A 22,116-nucleotide genomic window follows, 5' to 3' on the forward strand; every position below is an offset into this window, starting at 1 on the left:
GTGGTAATTCAGGTCATTTTGAATACTCTGAGGTGGCGGCATCCTCTGTGATGCTGGAGCACATCTGAGTGATGAGTTTAGACCAGATATTTTGAAGAAGCAAAGGCTTTAGTCATCAAGAACCAACTTTGCAGCTTTATTTTCATACTGAGGTTGAACAACATGCCCACATCGTGCAAGAACGCCCTAAAAAATACAGAAATAGCATCTATGTAATCTGGGATCATGATTAATTGCCATAACCCTGACACTTCTGTCTTGGAAGTTCTTAGCATCTTTCATAACATATTTCTTGCATTTTCATACTTCTTGCAACAAAGGAGACCATAGAGGTCTGCACAAAACCATCTCTCTTGTTATATAGCCACAGAGAAGAAATTCAAGAGGGGAAGATGCTGTGTAACTATGTAAGTGGAGGCTATTTTTATAATGCATATACCTGAGGAACCCAAATCAAAGATCCAAGGGAACTTGTTTGTAGTATTTGCTACTGTGTTAGTGACTTGCGCAGTTAAAAGGATCCTTTGAGTACATATAGAGCATCTGGAATGTGATAAAAATAGCCGAGGTTTGTATGTTCGTGCTCACGATGCTTGATGCAGAATGGTTGGTGGTATCGCAGTTCTGTTCCCTTCCCTCCCTCCTCCTACCTGCGCAGACTTTGGGGAGAAAACAGCTGTATTTGGAATATTTGCTGGAAATTGTGAAGATGCGCAGGCCCGATCCAGAGCTGATGGATCTGCCGCTGCTGTGAACCTGCGATTTGGATCATAATGTTTTGTTTCTCTGCTTCGAGTTGAACAGTATGTGAATATGCAGATTATATAGACAATATAAACACACATATATATATATGGAGGAAATTATTCAGCAGTGCTATGTTATAGCACCTTTTTTCTTGTATTTAGAGAAATTACCACTGCAATCTTGAGGATTAGGGAGGACTTCTAAAATTAAACTTCATCTCCGGATTAAAGAGCCTGTATCTCTAAAAAAGAACCTGAATGAATTTCAAAGGGAGATGTGATCCAAGAAACACAGCTCACTTTTTATTTAAGATAACAAATTATTTCTCGATGGCTTGAGTCTACTGTAGCATTTAAACTTCTTGGCATATATAGCAGCTCAGTTGATCGCTTGAACTGCAATTAAAAAGTAGACCAAGTACACCCAGAATATTGTTTTTGTGTCAGAAATGCTCCTTCATGCTTGAAAATGATAAAAAATTGCAATCGATCCTTACAACTGTTGTGTTCATCTTTATTGATCGGGCCAAAGAAAGATAAATCGCAGCCCAAATAAGATTATAGTAAATGTTAGCATCGTCGGGGACCGCGGGATGATAGAGGGTGATTCATCATCTCAAACAGTGACCTGTCCGCGCTCCCACCCGCGTCCGTCTGTCGTCTCACCGCGTCCCCATTGATTTCAGCTCCGGCCGAGGACCCTGGACATGCCCATCATTGGGCAGCTGAGATTGTGGAACGCGGGGGGGGCGTCACTGGTGTGCGGAGGGTTTAATTTTCATTCCCTTACGGGCCAACGATGATTTATGAAAAAATAAATAACCCCCCCCAATTTGCACATGTGGAAACCTTGATTCCAGTACAAATGAATTATTAGGTCTGGGGCTCAGAAGCAAGAGTGCAGGAGCCCCCCATGCTCTTTGTGCTCCCTGCCTGACCTTTGACTGTGTTGGATGTTACGCAATTTATTATAATTTGCGGTAAAATATTAGGCTTGCAATACAATTTTACCCTTGCCCAGATTTGGTATTTATTTTCAGTGATTTCTATCCATTTCAAGGTTATAATTCAAAGGAAGAACCTCCGACGATAAGATCCTCAAATGGAAAAGTAATTATTTTTCCTTTTATTTTTGTAGATATTAATACGTTGCCTCTTTTGGAGTTTCCAGGTGGTTTTGCCATAGTATAACCTGTATTCCTCATAACATAATTGGGCACAGATAAATGTTGCTCAGGACATGTTTACTAACCCCATGGTCAAGGACACTATGTCATCTTTGCCTTTTACAAATAAATGATCTCTCCTTTTACAGGGGGTTTTAATTTTTGTTTTCCGTAACAATGTTTTAAACACACATATTTTTCATACATCAGTGTCTTAAATGAACATAATTGCTTACTTTACCCTAAAATAAAATTAGAATGATGCTTTCTACAGGCTGCATTGTGCCATTTGTGTGTGAACTCTTTTTAAGACGCAAAATCACGTTGTGAAATGAATTGACCTTAAACACTCGTATGAACAGGTAGATTGTTAAAATAAGGATTCAAAATGGGGTTTGTATATAATTACGCGGTGTGCGTGATTGTAAGAGTTTTGTTACCATGTTAACGTGACTCCCTGGGATGCCAAATGACTCGAGAGCTGCAAAACCACGGAGAAGTTCTTGCAAGCCCCAGCCAAACCTTTCTGCATTTCCACGACCTGTTTGTTTGTTCAGAGAAAAATGCTCTTAGAGAACTTTTGAACTGCCTTAACTTCGCTTTATTCCTCCAACTGTGAAGCCAGGTGCCTTGGTTATTACATCTCAAGTCCAACTGTGCCAAGGCTATAAAAACCTCTTTAAAATACCAAGTATATATTATCTAGACATGAAGCATCACAACATTATAGTGATTTGTGGTTGAGTATCTTGTGTCCCACTGAGAAACTTGGCCATTTTTAAGCATAGGAAAGTTCTATCACTTGATGATTCAATCTCGTCTCGCCCGCATTTTGGAAATTAATGATTTGGTGGAACTGAGCGAAATCCATTCCTGGGTTTAGGGGAGATGCAACTATGTTCTGATGTTCAAAATTAAAATGAGCAACTGCTTGAGGCGACCTGGAAGGTTTTAATATTAAAATAACCTTCTGTGATAGAGAAGATAGATAGAGAAGGTCAAGCCATAGTTAATTTATTGTGCAAATTTGAAGTTTGACTCAAATACCATCTGCAAACTAAACGGGGACATGTGTGTAGCACATACAAGGGCATGCTAAGAAGTAAGGGTTAGTATTTTGATCTATTCTATTCTATTCTATTCTAATGAAGAAGCTTCAAAGGCTCCAACAGCAGCTTGTACTAAATATGTGATTCTTACTCCATATTTCTTTACAGTTTCCTCCTTAAGAGCCAGAATCCAGAACCCAGAGGACAGGCGTTCAAAATAAACTTCTCATCTCTGGAACTTTGTCGAATATCTGATTTGAGCGTTATTTTTTGAGCAACTCAAGTTGCTGTAGCATCTAAATTAGCATTGCTAGATATTAACGTGAATAGAATCGATACATGAGATCTGCATTATTATTTGATTTTTGTTTTCCAGAGTGCCCAGTTCTACAAAGTCACCACAGAGCAATACCAAAAAGCTGCCGATGAAGTGTCAGCTCGGTTCAAGTAAGTCTTTGCTATTGTTATTTTGGATGAGTTCTTATCCGCATCAAAATGCACAATGATTCCCCTTCCCAGTCATACATCTATTGCTCTGTGCTAGTTACTGAAATGAGACCATTTAAAGAATTTGGAAACCAGTTCATGGTTACTATAAGGTGTAGTAGTGTACTAATAATTTATGTTTGACAAGATGCATGAAATATTCTAAAAATATATTCCTTAATGTTTGTTCTTCTAATGGAGAACCAAACTGTAGGTGAACTTCATGTTACAAGAGTGTTCATTGCTTGCGTGATGTGGAAGGATTTAAATGAGCAACGTCGCTTTGCCCTTAATAGTGAACGTCAAATTAAATAATTGTTATTAGTCCTGAGGATGGGTAAATGAAGATACAGTAATTGATAGATCAAATTGGCCATTGGACTCTTCCCTTTCTGCTGCTTCATCCATTAGGTAGAAGGTTCCATTTATCATTTTAGTAAGGATGCACAGAGAACTTTTTACAACCTTTTAGTATCAGTAGTAACCAAGTAACGCTGCATAAAGTAAATTATTCTATGACGATTTTTAGACTCGTGGAGGGGTTTTTCTTTCATTTTGCATTTTGGGTTGTATTTCAATAAGCACAAACTACAAAGGCCTTTTTGAGCTGAAAATGATACAAACAAAATTCTTAACCGTAAGATAAAAATAGTTTCATCTCTTAATATCATGAATTGTTAAATATTCCCTAGTGTATATATAAAGTCTTTGTACTGGTCAATGGTGCAGAATATGTTGAGGACTCAATTCATGTGTCAGGAGGGACAAAGAGCCCATTGAATCACAGGCTGATGGAAGCAAAATTTGGAGGGTTTCCCAGTACATATGGGAAACCTGAGATGTTATTATTCCTTGTAATGTTTTTCATCTGTAACAAGACTCCCATCAAGGGGGTATCTCTCCTTCCTCTGTTCTACTGGAGTATTTTCATGTTGTAAAACCTAATTATTGCCTAATCTGACTTGCTTCCCAAACAAGCTTTTGTTGTGATTTGAAGTACTAGTCGAGAGCTCTTGGTGGTTAATGTGGCCAGAGGCGGGAAATGGCTCCAGCTTTGCCTTTTTAAATGATTTCCTAAATAAATCAAATGCTTTAGGCTCTTTTTTTGCACAAATGAAGCTGGTAGGTAGAGCAGCGGCCGGTCCTTATGATCAGACAATACCAAAAAATGTAAGAAAACCATTTTTGCGAAGGATGTTTTGGTCCACCTGCATAAACCAAAGAGTATTTAGTGAAGAGGGATTTGGAGAGGGGATCAGGGGTTCCGAACACTTGGTCTTCTCTTAATTTTCTAGAGACTAGAGCTATAAATAGAAATCACCTATGCAATTAATCTCTGCTGAAATCCTATTAGTGAAATTGCGGTGCTGCTTTTGCTCTTCAAGCCAAATTTCATGAAAATTTATTTGCACACCTGGAATATTGTGTCCAGTTGTGGCCCCTCAGTTCCAGCAGGAGAGGGAACTGCTGGAGAGAGTCCAGCGCAGGGCAACCAAGATGCTGAAGGGAGTGGAGCATCTCCCGTGTGAGGAAAGGCTGAGGGAGCTGGGGCTCTGGAGCTGGACAAGAGGACACTGAGGGGTGACTCATTCCTGGGGTTCAATATGGAAAGGGTGAATGTCAGGAGGATGGAGCCAGGCTCTTCTCGGTGACAACCAATGGTAGGACAAGGGGCAAGGGGTTCAAACTGGAACACAGGAGCTTCCATTTAAATTTGAGAAGAAACTTCTTCCTGGTGAGGGTGGCAGAGCCTGGCCCAGGCTGCCCAGGGGGGTTGTGGAGTCTCCTTCTCTGCAGACATTCCAACCCGCCTGGACACCTTCCTGTGTAACCTCAGCTGGGTGTTCCTGCTCCATGGGGGGATTGCACTGGATGAGCTTTCCAGGGCCCTTCCAACCCCTGACATTCTGGGATTCTGTGAACTTTTTGACTAGTGGATCCAATATAAAAAAAAGGAAAACATTAGTGAAAATAAGATATCTGAAGTACGTGCATAAATTGCAGTAAACTTGATACAGCGCCTGAACGATCAACGTTACTTCACAATTTAAAAGTTTTCCTTTTCTAAAATCCTTTTAAATGTCTTTTTCTTGTCGGTTTAAATTCAGCAGGTGTTGTTTTCTCGCTGCCTTTTGTATGTGACTTGATGGGTAAATGAAGTATGATTTAGTGGAAGCTGAAGATGATGCTCTTTTGGTGTCACCAGCCACTTCTCATGTGCAGTTTAATTGCGTGTGAGGATTGAGGACAGGGTTTCAAGCGACGGCTTTAAAGAGCCTGTTTAATTGGCTGTAAAAGAAGAATTAAATAAGGTTGAACTGCTAAATTTTGTTAATGCAGAAGCCAATGTGCTGCGTGTCCGTGTGATTTCAGCTTCTAAACGCGAGATTAATAGATCTAATTGTGGTATTATTAGGAAATAGTCTTGCTGTATTTTAAACATGTCTAGAATTAGTTACTAAGTTTTACCAAGATCTTGCATTTCTTCAACTTTTTAAACTACATTTCCTTCCAGAGCAAAGCAAAGTGGATAATTACTTAAATATTTCCTGGATTTTCCTTTTCCTTCCTCCATTTAGTCCCTGAAATGATATCAGCTGTGGCTTCATCAGTCATCAGAGATAATTTGCCCCATTAAAAGGGGAAACAAAATAAATATGCCATATAGACTTGTCTCAGAGAACTGGCAGATATTCTGTATTTTCTCCGCAATCCTCATTGATGCCTCTTTATTACCTTCCCCAGCGCTGCCTGGATTAGCCTGATATTCCAAATGTTCATGATAAATGTTTTATCTCGGCGAGGTCCTGATTCCCATTGATCAAATTCTGAATTATCAAATGGTTCATCTGCTTCGGCCGCTAATTCCCATTGATCATCTCCTAAATGACCAGGTTCAGTCGGTTCCTGCAGTACACAAATTACATTAAAACAACATTACTGGGGCATGCTGCCTTTCCTAATGCAGGAGTTATGTTACCCGCAGTTACATTATAACCAGAATTATTATATTATGAAGATGTCTCTGCTCTAATGAGAAGTGTACACAAGAAGAAAAGAATGTGCTATTACAGGAAGAGCCGGGCTTTGGGCAAAGATTTGAACTTTAAATAATCAAATTGTACATTCATATTGTGTGTTTTTTCCCTTAATTTGAAGGGCTGGGAGTGGGAAATTTGGCAGCTGCGGTGGTGACATTTTATTCCCCTGTGGTGTCTAGAGCCAAGTAACATCTTGATTATTCATTTAGGAATAGAGTGAGCAGACAGGGCAAATTCTGCCGAAAATAAGCGTCTTTGCTTTTCTCTTCTGTGGGTTTTGATTCCTGGTGGTAGATAATAGAGTTCAAAGCTGTGCACTGGTGCTTCTTCCAAATATTTTGCTGTTCCTGTCCTGTTTCACCGCTCTTAGACAACTTGGAATTGCTCCTTGCCGCTGGTTTCATGGCAAAAATGTATTTCCCAGCTGGCCAGACTGATAGAAAACCCAGTTCATTGATGGGGATCGACTGTTCAGTTTGGTTCCTACTACCCAGGTAGCGTTTGTGCAAAGCAAAGCAAGGGTGAGGTTTTCCCCATAACTCAATGTGTCACTTCTAAACTCCTGTGTTTCCAAGAAAAGCCAAATTCTGGTTCTTGTGCATCACGAGGGTTTTGATGTGTCTGTGTGTCTCCTGGATGGAATTATCCATCTCTAACTGCTTGAATCACGGAGGATTCTTTGCATCGTTTGGAAGCTTGGGTGTTTATTGTGAATTACAGATTTTCGTAGAATCCCAGAATGTCAGGGGTTGGAAGGGCCCTGGAAAGCTCATCCAGTGCAATCCCCCCATGGAGCAGGAACACCCAGATGAGGTTACACAGGAAGGTGTCCAGGCGGGTTGGAATGTCTGCAGAGAAGGAGACTCCACAACCCCCCTGGGCAGCCTGGGCCAGGCTCTGCCACCCTCACCAGGAAGAAGTTTCTTCTCAAGTTTAAGTGGAACCTCTTATGTTCCAGCTTAAACCCATTACCCCTTGTCCTACCATTGGTTGTCACCAAGAAGAGCCTGGCTCCATCCTCCTGACACTGACCCTTTCTATATTTATAGACATTAATGAGGTCACCCCTCAGTCTCCTCTTCTCCAAACTAAAGAGCCCCAGCTCCCTCAGCCTTTCCTCACACGGGAGATGCTCCACTCCCTTCAGCATCTTTGTTGCCCTGCGCTGGACTCTCTCCAGCAGTTCCCTGTCCTGCTGGAACTGAGGGGCCACAACTGGACACAATATTCCAGGTGTGGTCTCCCCAGGGCAGAGCAGAGGGGCAGGAGAACCTCTCTGACCTACTGACCACCCCCTTCTAACCCACCCCAGGTACCATTGGCTTCCTGGCCACAAGGGCCCAGTGCTGGCTCATGGTCACCCTGCTGTCCCCAGGACCCCCAGGTCCCTTTCCCCTACACTGCTCTCTAACAGGTCATTCCCCAACTTATACTGGAACCTGGGGTTGTTCCTGCCCAGATTCAAGACTCTACACTTCTATTTCATTAAATTTTTCCCCGCCCAACTCTCCAACCTGTCCAGGTCTCTGGATGGCAGCACAGCTTCCACTGTCACCCACTCCTCCCAGCTTGGTGTCATTTTGGTGGCTTTTCATGCCTTACTATGAGATTTTTGATCACAAACCTCGCCATGAGGAGGAGGAACGTCTCTCGAGGGCTGGAGTTGCTCGTTGGATGAAACGCAGAGAGGTTTGGGGTTTGCTGAGGCTGCTTCATGCCTTACGATCTCCACACATTTTGTGATGTTTTAAAAACAGTTTTACAAACCAAATCAATACGTTTCATGTGATCCTTGGTCATTTCCATTGCTCTGATCACTGATGGGTGATCACCGGCCAACAGGCTATTACAGCCTTGAAAAATATATTCAGCAGGGGGTTTGATTCAGTTTAGAGTGAGTGGGAATAGCTGACAAAACATCAATATTGTGTCTTCCTTCAATTGGTAACTTCTGTATCGTGAAGCTTGGTTTATTAATGCTTACTGAAAATAAAATCTAAAGCACAGTTGTGTTTGCTGCTTATCTGAAAGCCACAGAAACATGGAGCGTCCTTCCTTTAAGCTGTGTTTTACTTAATGTTCTTCTGAACAGGGAAGTGAAGCCATGTTGAATGAATAACAGTGATGCTTCAGTCTTGAAAAGCAGTGATACCTTTTTTCTGGACATCATTGAAAAAAATGCAGTATAGAGAGAAAATGCACTTTTTAATGACAACATTGGACCAAGACCAGGGAAGCGTGGGTTTATTTCACTGTTCGCTGTACCCTCGTGGTGATGGGCACATATGGTGACTTTTAAAGGACTCTTCTGCACTATGTGTAGATTAGGAATAATATTGATGGTTCCTTAATGTAAATGTATTCCGTAGCTATCACGTGGGACTCAGATACAATTCTAACATAGAAATCCATGTTGGAGATACCAAGGCAAATGGTTTCTGCTTGTGCAGATCCACTCGGGAGAAACTTCTATTTGCTGGCAGTTCCTTTTGCTACCTAAATTAGCATTAGTTGGTTTTAAAAACTAAAGTTAAAAGTACAATCATTTGGGAAAATACTACATAGTACTTTTTCAGTGACAGAAAATAGCTGATTTGAAATCCTTGGGCAGAACCTGCAGTCTTGTCTTCTTCTAGGTGAGCTCAGCCAAAGACAATGGGCTCTAAATAGAAACATCCTGATTTAAGCTTTCCTCTCACAAACATACCACATATATTTAGTGCTTTGTCATGAAACAGTCATTTCAGTCTTGTTTGAACGTATGATACTGTTGTTTCCTTCTTGAATTCTTTCTTCAAGTATTTCAGCTGAGGACGATGATCCCAAGTTATCCACAACAGCCCGTAGATGAACGTAGGATTGGTATGTTTTTAAGTTATAGAATCATTTTGGTTGGAATAGACCCTCAGGATCATTGAGTCCAATCATAACCCAACTCCGGCACTAAACCATGTCCTTGAGAACCTCATCTCCACACATTTTCAACCCCTCCAGGGATGGTGACTCCATCACCGCTCTGGGCAGCCTGTTCCAATGCCCCACAGCCCTTTCAGGTAGGAATTGTTCCTAATATCCAGTCTTCACAGTAGGAAGGAGCTTGAAGGAGTGTGCAATGTTAAATACCATAAACTCAGCTTAAACCAGGGAGCTTTTCTTAGTGGCAGAAGATCCTTGAAGAGTGTGGCACAGCAGCGAGAGTCGCTTACGTTGATTTGACCAGTGTTGTTCTCTGATATTTAATGGCTCAACACTTAATGAGCGAAATGTAAATGGTGTTTTGCAGGGTGGATGTGATATTGTCACCCCTCTTAGGTTTAAACCGAGCGGGATTCAGGACACGTAGAGCTGCTTCAGGTAGGAAGGGAAATGGATAAAGAGACTCCAAATCTTTCAAGTCTCTATTTGTCTTGTACATCGCAAATCCTGTTCCTTTTGAATGCTAACAGAATAAAACAGGATCTGTTTTCTTTGCTCACTCCTTTCAGCCGGTGCTTGATCCCGATACACTTACCCAAGGGCTGGCAGAGCTCGTTCAAGCAACATGTTTGACTTTACTGCTGCTTTGTATAAGTGATTTTGTTTGAAACAGCGTTCGCTTGGCTGGTGAAACCCTTTATACCCTGCAAGCCTTATGCGTGCAGTTGAATCGGGGTAAAGAAGCAGGAATTACATATTTCTGCCTTTGGGGTGGAGTTGCTTATTGCTTCATCACTTTGGCTCAATGAAGGGACTTGGGTGGTCAGTAGTTACCCATCTCAGTTGCTCTCCAGCCTATAAACATAGAGAAAAGGGTGTCCTTTGGATAGTTTTAGACTATTTAGACTATAAACCCCTTATTCAGTACATTTACCTATGAAATATGACAACTTCAGTTTTCCCTACAGCAACATAGATGTTTAACTTTCTTCCTTTGATCAATACAGTCCATTAGGAATGAGAGTACTCAGCCGAGCTGGATGAAATATTAATTGTGCGCTTCTTAGGTGGATGCAGATTCAATCTAAACGAAGTGGGAGCAGGGGATTCCGGCGTAATATCTGTGTGTTTTTATGTTAAGCCCAGAACCATGAGTCTGTTTGCATGGGGACATGTGTTTTCATTGCAATATTTGAGCTGTGATGTGAAATTTAAATGCTCTTATGTGGTCAGGAGATAGGTTTAAAGCATTGAATGTGGGTTTTTGAGAGTTATATTAACTTTTAAAATCCATTATTCAAAATTTAGGCAGCACATTAATTAAGAAGGTTAAGCCAATTCTTTCCATGTTTGCCATAATCCTTTTTCTTTGTTTCCCTTCTAGAAATCATGGGTATATTCATTAAAGTTCCCCTTGGGCTATCACCAGTTTTTCACACAGTTAGATACTTTACAGTCTGGAATGAAGAAAACCATCTTAAAATTAATTTTAGCCAAGCACAAAGTCATGACTAGGAGTGGGTTTCTTTTAATATACGAATTAGTACTTAAAATAACAAAATATTTTCTGGAGTGGAGTGTAGTTATAGTAGGATATAGGCGTAGTTATGGTTGGATAACCAGGTGGGCAAACATACCTCTCGATCCGAACATCCCTTCCCTCTCCAGGTGAGTCTGGTCGATATGTTTGAAGGGGAAAACACGCCGCAGATTCTATTTGCTTACATGTTAAATAGTTTTATAGGCTTCCTTATGAAAGCGAGCGAGCAAAACCCTTCATGCATCACTGGCCAAGGGTTAAATTGGCGCGTTTTGTGTGCTGGTGATCAACCGAGCCCCCTGAAAACTGCTGGATGCCCTCGGTAGGGGCAGCTCCCGCTCAGGACCGACTCCTTGCGGCGTCGCCGACCCATAAATCTCTACCACGGCACATCTGGCTCCGCGTTCCCTTTCAAGGACTAAAGCCTCTTGTTTTAATACGTTAAGCATCCTTTGTTGGGATTTTGTGGGAACACAGGTAAATAATGTCCAAATTACAGCATTAAACCAAGGAAGGTTAAACCCTACAATTTCTTCATTATTAATTTGTTGTGTGTTTTGTAATCTTCTGTTGCTGAGGTTTAAAAATACCTTTTCTAAGGATGTTTTTGGCGGGTCCAAGCCATCTGTAGGATCAAAGCCTACAAATCCCACAGCCCCCGCTTTGCAGCACGCAGCAGCAAGCCTCTCTTTCTGGAAAGGAGCACGTTTTGTAAAGTCAATGGTATGTTTTATTTCAAGCAGCATACACCTGTTTCTGGTTGCAGGCTGAAGAATGAATCACTAATTACATGTACACGTTAGAACACAACACTTCATATTGCAGGAGGTGGTGCGATCTGTTTAGTGAAGGCCCCCAACTACGGAACCATCCGTTCCGAGATCACGGGCCGGAAAGACCGCGATTCCCGACCGACCCCTGATATTTGTGCGTTTGAGCTGCGGAGTGGGAGGTCAGTGCCACCGACCTTTGTTTTCCCACCGGAGCTCTGGAAGGCGATGAAACAATCAGATTGGGATGCCGGGACATCGGCACCATCTCGTTGCTTCGCAAGCTGCTTCACAGATGCTGCTGGTGCTGCATCGGGCATCACTGATTTATATTCACAACACCTTCATTACAGCTTATTTGCTGCTACTTCTAATTAACCACTTCTTCCTTTTTTTTTTTTTTTTTCCTCTTCCAGTAGTATTGAGATAAATGCCAGAATCTCAGAATGTCAGGGGTTGGAAGGGCCCTGGAAAGCTCATCTGGTGCAATCCCCTCATGGAGCAGGAACACCCAGATGAGGTTACACAGGAAGGTGTCCAGGCGGGTTGGAATGTCTGCAGAGAAGGAGACTCCACAACCTCCCTGGGCAGCCTGGGCCAGGCTCTGCCACCCTCACCAGGAAGAAGTTTCTTCTCTAATTTAAGTGGAACCTCTTGTGTTCCAGTTTGAACCCATTACCTCTTGTCCTACCGTTGGCTGTCACCAAGAAGAGCCTGGCTCCATCCTCCTGACACTCACCCTTTAGATATCTGTAAACATGAATGAGGTCACCCCTCAGTCTCCTCTTGTCCAGCTCCAGAGCCCCAGCTCCCTCAGCCTTTCCTCACACGGGAGATGCTCCACTCCCTTCAGCATCTTGGTTGCCCTGCGCTGGACTCTCTGCAGCAGTTCCCTGTCCTGCTGGAACTGAGGGGCCACAACTGGACACAAGATTCCAGGTGTGGTCTCCCCAGGGCAGAGCAGAGGGGCAGGAGAACCTCTCTGACCTACTGACCACCCCCTTCTAACCCACCCCAGGTCCCATTGGCTTCCTGGCCACAAGGGCCCAGTGCTGGCTCATGGTCACCCTGCTGTCCCCAGGACCCCCAGGTCCCTTTCCCCTACACTGCTCTCTAATAGGTCATTCCCCAACTTATACTGGAACCTGGGGTTGTTCCTGCCCAGATTCAAGACTCTACACTTGCCCTTGTTATATTTCATTACATTTTTCCCTGCCCAGCTCTCCAGCCTGTCCAGGTCTCTGGATGGTGGCACAATAACCAGAATGCAGTTCTTCTGCTTAAACTCCATCCAAGTGAATTCACAGTTGCAAAGCCGAAGTGTACATTAAACATTTTGGGAAATAATATCTAATAATATGCTGTGTTGCAAAGTGCTGTCATACTCAAAAAATAAGGTTTGTTAAAACAGTGTTAAGATGCCTCATGAAGTGATTATTCTGTCTTTTGTTGCCTCCTAGTTCACGTGAAATTATTTCAGATTCACAACTTTTCTCTTTAGGTGCTGGTAGTAAAAGTTACTACTGGACGTGAAAATTGTGGCATCTGGTGGGTGTATTGTACCTACCCTACTCTGTAGCTCTGAAAGCCTAACTGGTATAAAATATATATTTTATTTATTTATTTTTGCTGTGGGAAGTCGCAAAGACATTGAGCATGTGGATAACAGGTATGTTCTAGTAGCTCCTGCTCTGTGCAGAGCTCCCCTTTTAATTGCAGTTTATCTTCCCATATTGCTTTTTGTCTGCCTGTTGGCTCAGGTCAGTCCAAACGGAGATGAATCTCAATCAGATTTGGACCTTGCTTAGCAGTTGGGGTTTCATAATGTGTCCATCAGGACTGGAGTGTTCATCAAGCTCCTCTTCATCTTCTGATGCTCACCCAGGTGGTTCATTTAACTTCTAAAAATACCGTCTTCGTTGTCAGTACAGCAGAAATGCTGCTGGTACTGGAAGCAAATCACATTTATTTTATCCTGGTCCTTGTATTTGTGTCTCAGCACGCTGCAGATGTTGTGATGCAGAGCGACAGCTGGCAACATCTGGGGAAGGGGCTGCTGCAGTTGTTGACATCTGGGAGGTGACAAGATTATCAAGTCACGGGTGTCGCTCCTCAGTTGCGATAAAGGTGCAAGTTCATTCCTTCACTCTCATTCTGTGCTGCCACCAGGCTCAAACAAATCAAACTGTGCCCGGTTTCGCTTGATTAAGTCTCATTTTTTTGCTGAATAGAGCAAAATTGTGCAGCAAGCAGCTGGCAACACGGATGCTCCATGGGTGTTGGATCATGGAGAAGCCTTTATAAGTCTGCTTAGGATTTATGCTTTTTTATGTACTAGAATGCCTGACAGATTGGCTGCCTGATGTAAATTTACCTTGAATTAGTCCATCTAGGTACTACTGTAATAAAAATAATGAAAGGACCTGTGTAATGTGACAACAGTGCATACAGTTATCTCTTAAGGTTAGGGGACTTGACTGAGGCCATTTTTTACACAAACTTTATAGACTATTCCTCCTAATCCAGTTTATAATTTTTCAGTGACCTAATCAGTTTGGGTCTCATTTACAGGTATTATAAGAGTCCCCAAACTCTTGTTTTCCCTCTTAATTAGAATCAAGCAGCAATATTTTGGCTTTGTCGATCCTGTTAGTAGCACTTCCAGTGTAAGATAATTTTGGTTTATAAGAATATAATCTTAACAGAATCCCAGAATGTCAGGGGTTGGAAGGGCCCTGGAAAGCTCATCCAGTGCAATCCCCCCATGGAGCAGGAACACCCAGATGAGGTTACACAGGAAGGTGTCCAGGCGGGTTGGAATGTCTGCAGAGAAGGAGACTCCACAACCCCCTGGGCAGCCTGGGCCAGGCTCTGCCACCCTCACCGGGAAGAAATTTCTTCTCATATTTAAGTGGAAACTCTTGTGTTCCAGTTTGAACCCATTGCCCCTTGTCCTATCACTGGTTGTCACTGAGAAGAGCCTGGCTCCATCCTCCTGACACTCACCCTTTAGATATTGATAACCATGAATGAGGTCACCCCTCAGTCTCCTCTTGTCCAGCTCCAGAGCCCCAGCTCCCTCAGCCTTTCCTCACACGGGAGATGCTCCACTCCCTTCAGCATCTTGGTTGCCCTGCGCTGGACTCTCTCCAGCAGTTCCCTGTCCTGCTGGAACTGAGGGGCCACAACTGGACACAAGATTCCAGGTGTGGTCTCCCCAGGGCAGAGCAGAGGGGCAGGAGAACCTCTCTGACCTACTGACCACCCCCTTCTAACCCACCCCAGGTCCCATTGGCTTCCTGGCCACAAGGGCCCAGTGCTGGCTCATGGTCACCCTGCTGTCCCCAGGACCCCCAGGTCCCTTTCCCCTACGCTGCTCTCTAATAGGTCATTCCCCGACTTACACTGGAACCTGGGATTGTTCTGCCCAGATTCAAGACTCTACACTTGCCCTTGTTATATTTCATTACATTTTTCCTGCCCAGCTCTCCAGCCTGTCCAGGTCTCTGATGGCAGCACAGCTTCCAGTGTCACCACTCCTCCCAGCTTGGTGTCATCAGCAAACTTGCTGACAGTCACTCTATTCCCTCATCCAAATCACTGATGAATATATTTCTTAAGCGGTACCATTCTCGGCAGCCCAACTGATGTGACCGCACACACACTTTACACAGAGTATTACACCATGTCGTAGGAGACAGAATCTCTGACCCATAGACCGCAAAATCCGAATTGTAACATGCCTCTGTATCTAATGGCTCATAGGAAATGAGCCTTTAGATATTTAATAAGATGTTATTGTGCATTTTAGCCATGGAGCTAAGGGTGAGTTGGAAGTCCTCAGGTCCAACAAGATAGTCCATCTCCCTAGCCGAAAATTCAAGTTTTATTTATTTCCCTTGAAATACTATGTTGCCATTTACTGCATGTCCTTTACAGATTTTTTCCCTTATATTCTAGCTGTATTTTCTTTCATTTTGCCCTGTTATTGCCAGTCCTCCTCAATGCAAAATGCTGAATTATTTTCCAAACGTGCTTTTTGACTCTTTCAATGGTTATCACTGCGTTTTTAAAGCGTGTCCTGACATTTATAGGAGAAAACACATATATTGATCATGAGATATCCTAACCAATATTTAAAGCCTTTCACAGTATCTGCTCAATGCATTTTTGAATTCTCTTGAACATGAGCTTCATTCTGTAGCAAATGAAAACTCTTTTCCCGCTGATTTTGAAGAGGAGGTTTCCTAAATATTTTCAACTTGCTTTTGGCATTTTAAAACATTTTGGCTTCTGTAAATATGACCTGATCTTTATGTTCCGTGCCGTGCACTTATAAGCATAAAAAGCACAGCACGTTCTAACCCTAAAAACATGACATGAAGCTGGTCAGGAGGAGAAATTTTTCCCCATTTAATGGAGAATAATAATAATAATAATAATAATAATAGTAATAACGATGATGATGATGATAATAATGATAAAGATGCGTGCGCTCTATCACTACCCTTTGCCTTTCCATCCATCTACCCGCAATCTAAAATCAAAGTACAGCCCTGAAACATTTAAAACACACGTTTAAACCTGGGGGAAAGGAACCGAATCAAATAGATAAAACTAACATGTGTATCTTTAAAGAGACCACTCGAGTGCCATGGCTGGGGCTATAAAGTTTATAATGATGGACTCCCCTGTCAAGGGTGCGTTAAGACGGATAATATTGCGTAGCAAGTGCTGTACTGCGCTCTCTGCATTACGGGAAGCCGGAGAATATCAGGATCGAAAGGTTTTGCGAGACAGGCTTTATAGATCTGTGTGTAATAGACCATTTCTCTGTCTGCCCTGCTTTACCGTTAGTGAAATCTCGCTCTTGCATGGGCTGATGGAACACAGTCCTTTTGTCTTCCATCACGTATATTCTTCTCCCTTTGCCTTGACTAGACACGGTACTTAGGTCAAAAAACTGGTGTAACCCTCTCAATAAAAAGTTGCAGTCGGCACGGTCAATGTAGATTTTGAAAAGGAGTTATTTATAGATGAATTCCGTGTCAAATGAATCCAGTTCACTGACACTACTAAATATTTTGGCTCTTTTAGGTAGGGAAATCGCAAATATTCCTCTAGACAGTCTAAAAAATAGGTTTTTTGTGTTTTCTTTAGGAGGGTTGGTTAAAGATGAAGCAAATAATGGCTCTATCCCCAGTTCTCTTCATCTTAAAGCTGGAGACTTGTTACTCCTCTTTGCATCCTGACAATACGCATGTGTGAAGGTCAACCTGCAGGATCAGCCTCTTCTTCTGGATCTGCACTGTAAACTAATTGTTTTCAGATATTAAAATACCCAAATTAATGCGGATTGAGCATTACCCCTTCCCCTTATTAAGACGCGTGTACTACTGAAATAGTTTTGCTAATTCTGTCAGACTTTGAGCTCTTAGTGTGAAAATCCGTGTTGTAGTACAATACACATTTCTTCGGCTAGAGCAGCTATAAAGTGCAATCATTTGATTGCGTATCGAAAGAAATGAGAAAAGCAGTTATTCCTTTAAAACTTCCCTCACCACTTAACGCAGGTCCCAGTTTCAAGCCATTTAGGAGATCCATTAAGCCATTGGGTCGCTCCTGTGCATGCATTAGGAACAGACTCGCCGTAATATGGAACGGGCTTTGCTATATCATGGACACATTTATGAAGATTGATAACACCAAGGGTTCAGTGTTAACTTTTATTGTCAAACAGGCTGCAGGAGAAACTGCCTCGTATTGCTTTTGCTTTGATTTATGAAAAGGTTGCTGCATGAAGAAGACATCACATAAAATAGCTCTGCTGGCAGTAGCGGTATAAAATAGGGCTGTAAGTAGACCAAACAATAACTATAATTATGTTCATTATTGTCTCAGCTCTCCGTGCCTTTGGTAGGGTGTTTGTATTCGCTACCACATCAGCTTTAAAGTGGACTCACCTTTCCCACTAAGTGGGATGAGTGATAAAATCCTGCTGGTTTTTATAGGCAATACCCCTAAACGAGACCTTTCTTGTTTGTGCCGTGAAATGAAAAAGGTTGTTTCGGTTTTACCTACTAGGAGGAAGAGGAGGGAAAGGTCTTTAGTAAAAAATTGCTTTCCTGTTACAGTTTCCATTTGGTCCTAAATTATTACTGCTCTCCTATAAGGGTTATTTCAGACTGTGTCGTATTTAAACTCTTGAAAACAAAACCGACAACCCCAGCTTGATGGCAAAGATCACCAGTTTCTCTTAGCCATCCTTTCTAACAAGATGTGCCATGAATCAAGTCGAATTCTTCAATTAGCAGCAATTAGCAGTAAAACTTGAGTGAGAACCAGCTGAAATCAAGGGCCGTGACCCAATTGGGGAAGATTTCAGTGGTTGATCTAAAGTTTGTCAAACTTGAGATACTTTAACTAAACAACATTCCACTACCAAACTGTCTGAAGACGTTGGCAAAAAAACAGAAGGTTATAAGGTGATGTGATAAAGTTATAAACCAGAGTCACTTTATTGGATAAGACTGAAGTTTGTCAAATAACCCAGTGTCTAATTAATGCTGCCAACACACAACAGGTGTGTAAGAGACTTTGGGAAGATCTTTGTGAGCTGCCAATGATGTTTTCCTGCAATATCCTCCGCCTTCTGGTGTTCAACTGCTTTCCAGGTACCATCGTGTCTTATAATAACCCCAGAGAAATGTCTGTCCAGTGAAAAGTAATGTAAAATAATGAAAAAAATAATGGAAACAATTAAAAGAGTGTGCTGTGCTTTACAACTCATCCCTCAAATTTCAGTTCATGGTTTGTTCATGGTGAGGGGCGAATTTTCCCTACCAGGATGCTAAAGGGATGTTGGGGGCTTTATGTTTTAATATTTCTGTAACACGCTGTAAAAGCACATTAAAACTAAGATATGTTACAGCGAGATCCAGTGCTCATGTTCAGAACATGATGATTATTCTTCGTGTGTGCTTCCTAACGCATTGTTGGTTTGGCAGCCCAGCTGATTGTATTTTCTGAAAAAGGTGGTCATGAAAGACCTGGGGAAGTGCACGTAGCCTTTGTAGCTTATCAGAGTGAATCCAAGCCTTTTGTTCCTTAAATAACTTCATGCCCAGATGAAAAATTGGCATTTATTCTACTATCTCTTAAGATTACAACCCTCAGTTCCCTGAAGTCATTGGAGCCCACAGGAGCGGCGATGCTTGAAGTGTTTAACCGTTGATTGCTTTTTCTGTTATGCTAGTTCTGCTCATAATATCTCTTATTTTTGTGGTCAGCAACAGGCTTTCAGGCCTCTTATGGCTGAAGAAAATAGTTAAACGTATTTTGCTCTAGAGAGCAATATTTGGACAATAATGTGCTGGGTAATAATAGTATCTTGTGGTGCTTTGCATTGAGTGCAGTAGTTGACCTTTGCTATAGATGAGAAACGTTGTCTCCTTATTAAAACACATTAAATAGCACCTAGATAAAGGAAAAACTCTCTTTTTAGTGTAAAGCAGTGTAAGGTGCTGTGAAGGTTTTATTACCACGATTTTGGGACAATCGTGTTACTCCTGAGTTTACAAAGCCTGAAGTGAGTTGCGCAGCTCTTGGGAAATAAGCAGCAATAATAAATCTACAACGTGTGACACTGTTGTGTATTTAGTTTATGCTGCTCATTTTGGTCTTTAAGTCTGTCTATATTCTTGTGTGTGTGCCTTACATAGTAGTGGAACATTGTAGAAAATTTAACGTAGGGACGGGAATAAAATTCAAATGGAATAAAGTGAAATGAATTGAATTGAAAATTCAAATGGAATAAAATAAATGAGTCTTGAATCTGGGCAGGAACAACCCCAGGTTCCAGTATAAGTCGGGGAATGACCTATCAGAGAGCAGTGTAGGGGAAAGGGACCTGGGGGTCCTGGGGACAGCAGGATGACCATGAGCCAGCACTGGGCCCTTGTGGCCAGGAAGCCAATGGTACCTGGGGTGGGTTAGAAGGGGGTGGTCAGTAGGTCAGAGAGGTTCTCCTGCCCCTCTGCTCTGCCCTGGGGAGACCACACCTGGAATATTGTGTCCAGTTGTGGCCCCTCAGTTCCAGCAGGACAGGGAACTGCTGGAGAGAGTCCAGCACAGGGCAACAAAGATGCTGAAGGGAGTGGAGCATCTCCCGTGTGAGGAAAGGCTGAGGGAGCTGGGGCTCTGGAGCTGGACAAGAGGACACTGAGGGGTGACCTCATTCATGGTTACAGATATCTAAAGGGTGAGTGTCAGGAGGATGGAGCCAGGCTCTTCTCGGTGACAACCAATGGTAGGTCAAGGGGTAATGGGTTCAAACTGGAACACGAGAGGTTCCACTTAAATTAGAGAAGAAACTTCTTCCTGGTGAGGGTGCCAGAGCCTGGCCCAGGCTGCCCAGGGGGGTTGTGGAGTCTCCTTCTGTGCAGACATTCCAACCCGCCTGGACACCTTCCTGTGTAACCTCATCTGGGTGTTCCTGCTCCATGGGGGGATTGCACTGGATGAGCTTTCCAGGTCCCTTCCAGCCTCAGACATTCTGGGATTCTGTGAAATATCCATTGGAGTGGATAAAATTATAATGATGTTTTTTTGGCCACTTTTGTATAGAACAGGTTTCAAACTGTTGCAAAATTAATTTGAATTTACATGATGAAACGCAAACATCAATGTGCTGATCACATATGCATGAAGATGGCGGGGGTTTGCTCACTTCAGACCCAGCAGATTTGACTCTTGTGGTGGGATTAGTTTGGTTTTGGTTCTACTGAGTGGTTGAATGGATTTATCCATGTTCAAGATGATCCTTCTTCCTCGCTGAGTTCTATCACCGCAACACCAAAAAGTTCTTTTTGCAGTGTATATAGAATATAGATGCGTTACACGGGTACGGTACATTCAATGTAGATAAAACTCCTCCTTCCGGAGTTTCTGCTGATTAAAGATTATAGTTTCTATTTTATTCTACACTATAAGACATGCACGCCCCTGTTAGAAGTCTGAAATTTGTATCATTATCATCCGTGTGCTTGTTTATTTTAGTATCCTGGAAGTCCATACAAACTATTCGTTAAGCTAAAAAATCTAATTTTGGGTAATTGCAACATGTGGTTCCCTTTGCAGCTGCAAGGACCAGCTGTGCGTAAGGTACATTTCTATAATTATACGTTGATGTACTTTGTATTTTAAGGGGTTTTTTGTTCTTCTTTTCAGGAGGGGAATTTTATAAACAGATAATGGTTTGCAATAATCAAAGTCAATTAATATCAATTTAAATAGAAGTATCCAATCTGATTTTGTCTGTTGGGGTTGATGGGAGTCTTGTGTTCATTGAATGACTTGCTTGTCAAGCTGTTGGGAGTATAAGCAGCCACAGCAGGTCAGATCAGAGGTTTCCCTGGGCTGTTGGGCAATAGCTGCGATTGGGATATTTGGGGAACACTGTAAAAATCAGGGAAGTATGCAGTGATACCATTTTACCTCCGAACAAATAGTGGAGCAGTGCTTTCCTGACCCAAACATATTTTTGCTTATAATCTCTTGATGGACATCTCTTATTTGACTGTATAATTATCTTTTGAACCCAAATGTGCTTCTGATAACCCCCGTATCCCTTAGCAGTACCAGCTTTTCATTGTGTGCTGTTTGGAAAAGGCTTGAATTTCTTTTTTCATTGTAAATCTACTGCTGGAAAACCTCATTGGTGCCTCTCTTCCCTATGGTGATTTCACAGATCCATCTCACATTCACTTGTGATCGTCTTTCTCTAAGCTGAAGAAATCCAGTCCTAACGTAATGTCCTAAGAGCCCGAACACACCCCTTGGCAACTAGTTCGTCAGTCTAATTAGGATTCACAACCAGGACGTCTTCTCTGATCTTTATCCTAATTTCTTCCTGTTGTAAGTCCCAGCCCAACAAGGGGTTTAAGGATGTGCATAACTTTGCACATGCAAATGTGGAATTACTCACTTCTCCCAGTTCTGCTCGTATTTCTTCGCTTTGCCAGATTTGAGGCCGTAAATTCTCTCTGTTAGTCTTTGAGGTGCTTTTTCCTCCCCGGCTGCAATAAATAAGTTGTTGCTATACAAGGAATGGTTTCTACTTATGCTAAAAGCTGACCCAGGTGGGAAACATTCACTAGGTGGACAGAAAGGCATCTAAAAAGGTCAATAGTACTATCAGCCGGTCTTTGTTGTTAAGCCAGGTCTTTGTCAACATTTTGAACTTGACTTAGGACTCTCTACATGTAATTAAACGTGAATGTGGGGATACGCTGGGATGTGCCTTCCATTCTCATCTCCATCCCGAAATTTCAAAGGCTAGAAAGTTTGAAATGGATTTTTGTTCGACTGAACGAGAATTGGAAATAAATGAGAAGGTGACAAA

General features: G+C 42.3%; 1 protein-coding gene across 2 annotated transcripts in view; it reads left to right on the forward strand.

Moving 5' to 3' along the window:
• CHCHD3 (coiled-coil-helix-coiled-coil-helix domain containing 3) overlaps positions 1-22,116 on the forward strand; it is a 158,798-nt gene that overhangs the window by 125,471 nt on the left and 11,211 nt on the right. For both annotated transcript variants that reach the window (XM_082060017.1, XM_082060018.1), the window contains exon 6: positions 3,338-3,408. In XM_082060017.1, the coding sequence (XP_081916143.1) occupies positions 3,338-3,408 (71 nt within the window). The remainder of the gene's footprint in view (positions 1-3,337; positions 3,409-22,116) is intronic.

This window comes from Streptopelia decaocto, assembly GCF_964273445.1.
Source record: "Streptopelia decaocto genome assembly, chromosome: 1".
Taxonomy (NCBI): Eukaryota; Metazoa; Chordata; class Aves; order Columbiformes; family Columbidae; genus Streptopelia; species Streptopelia decaocto.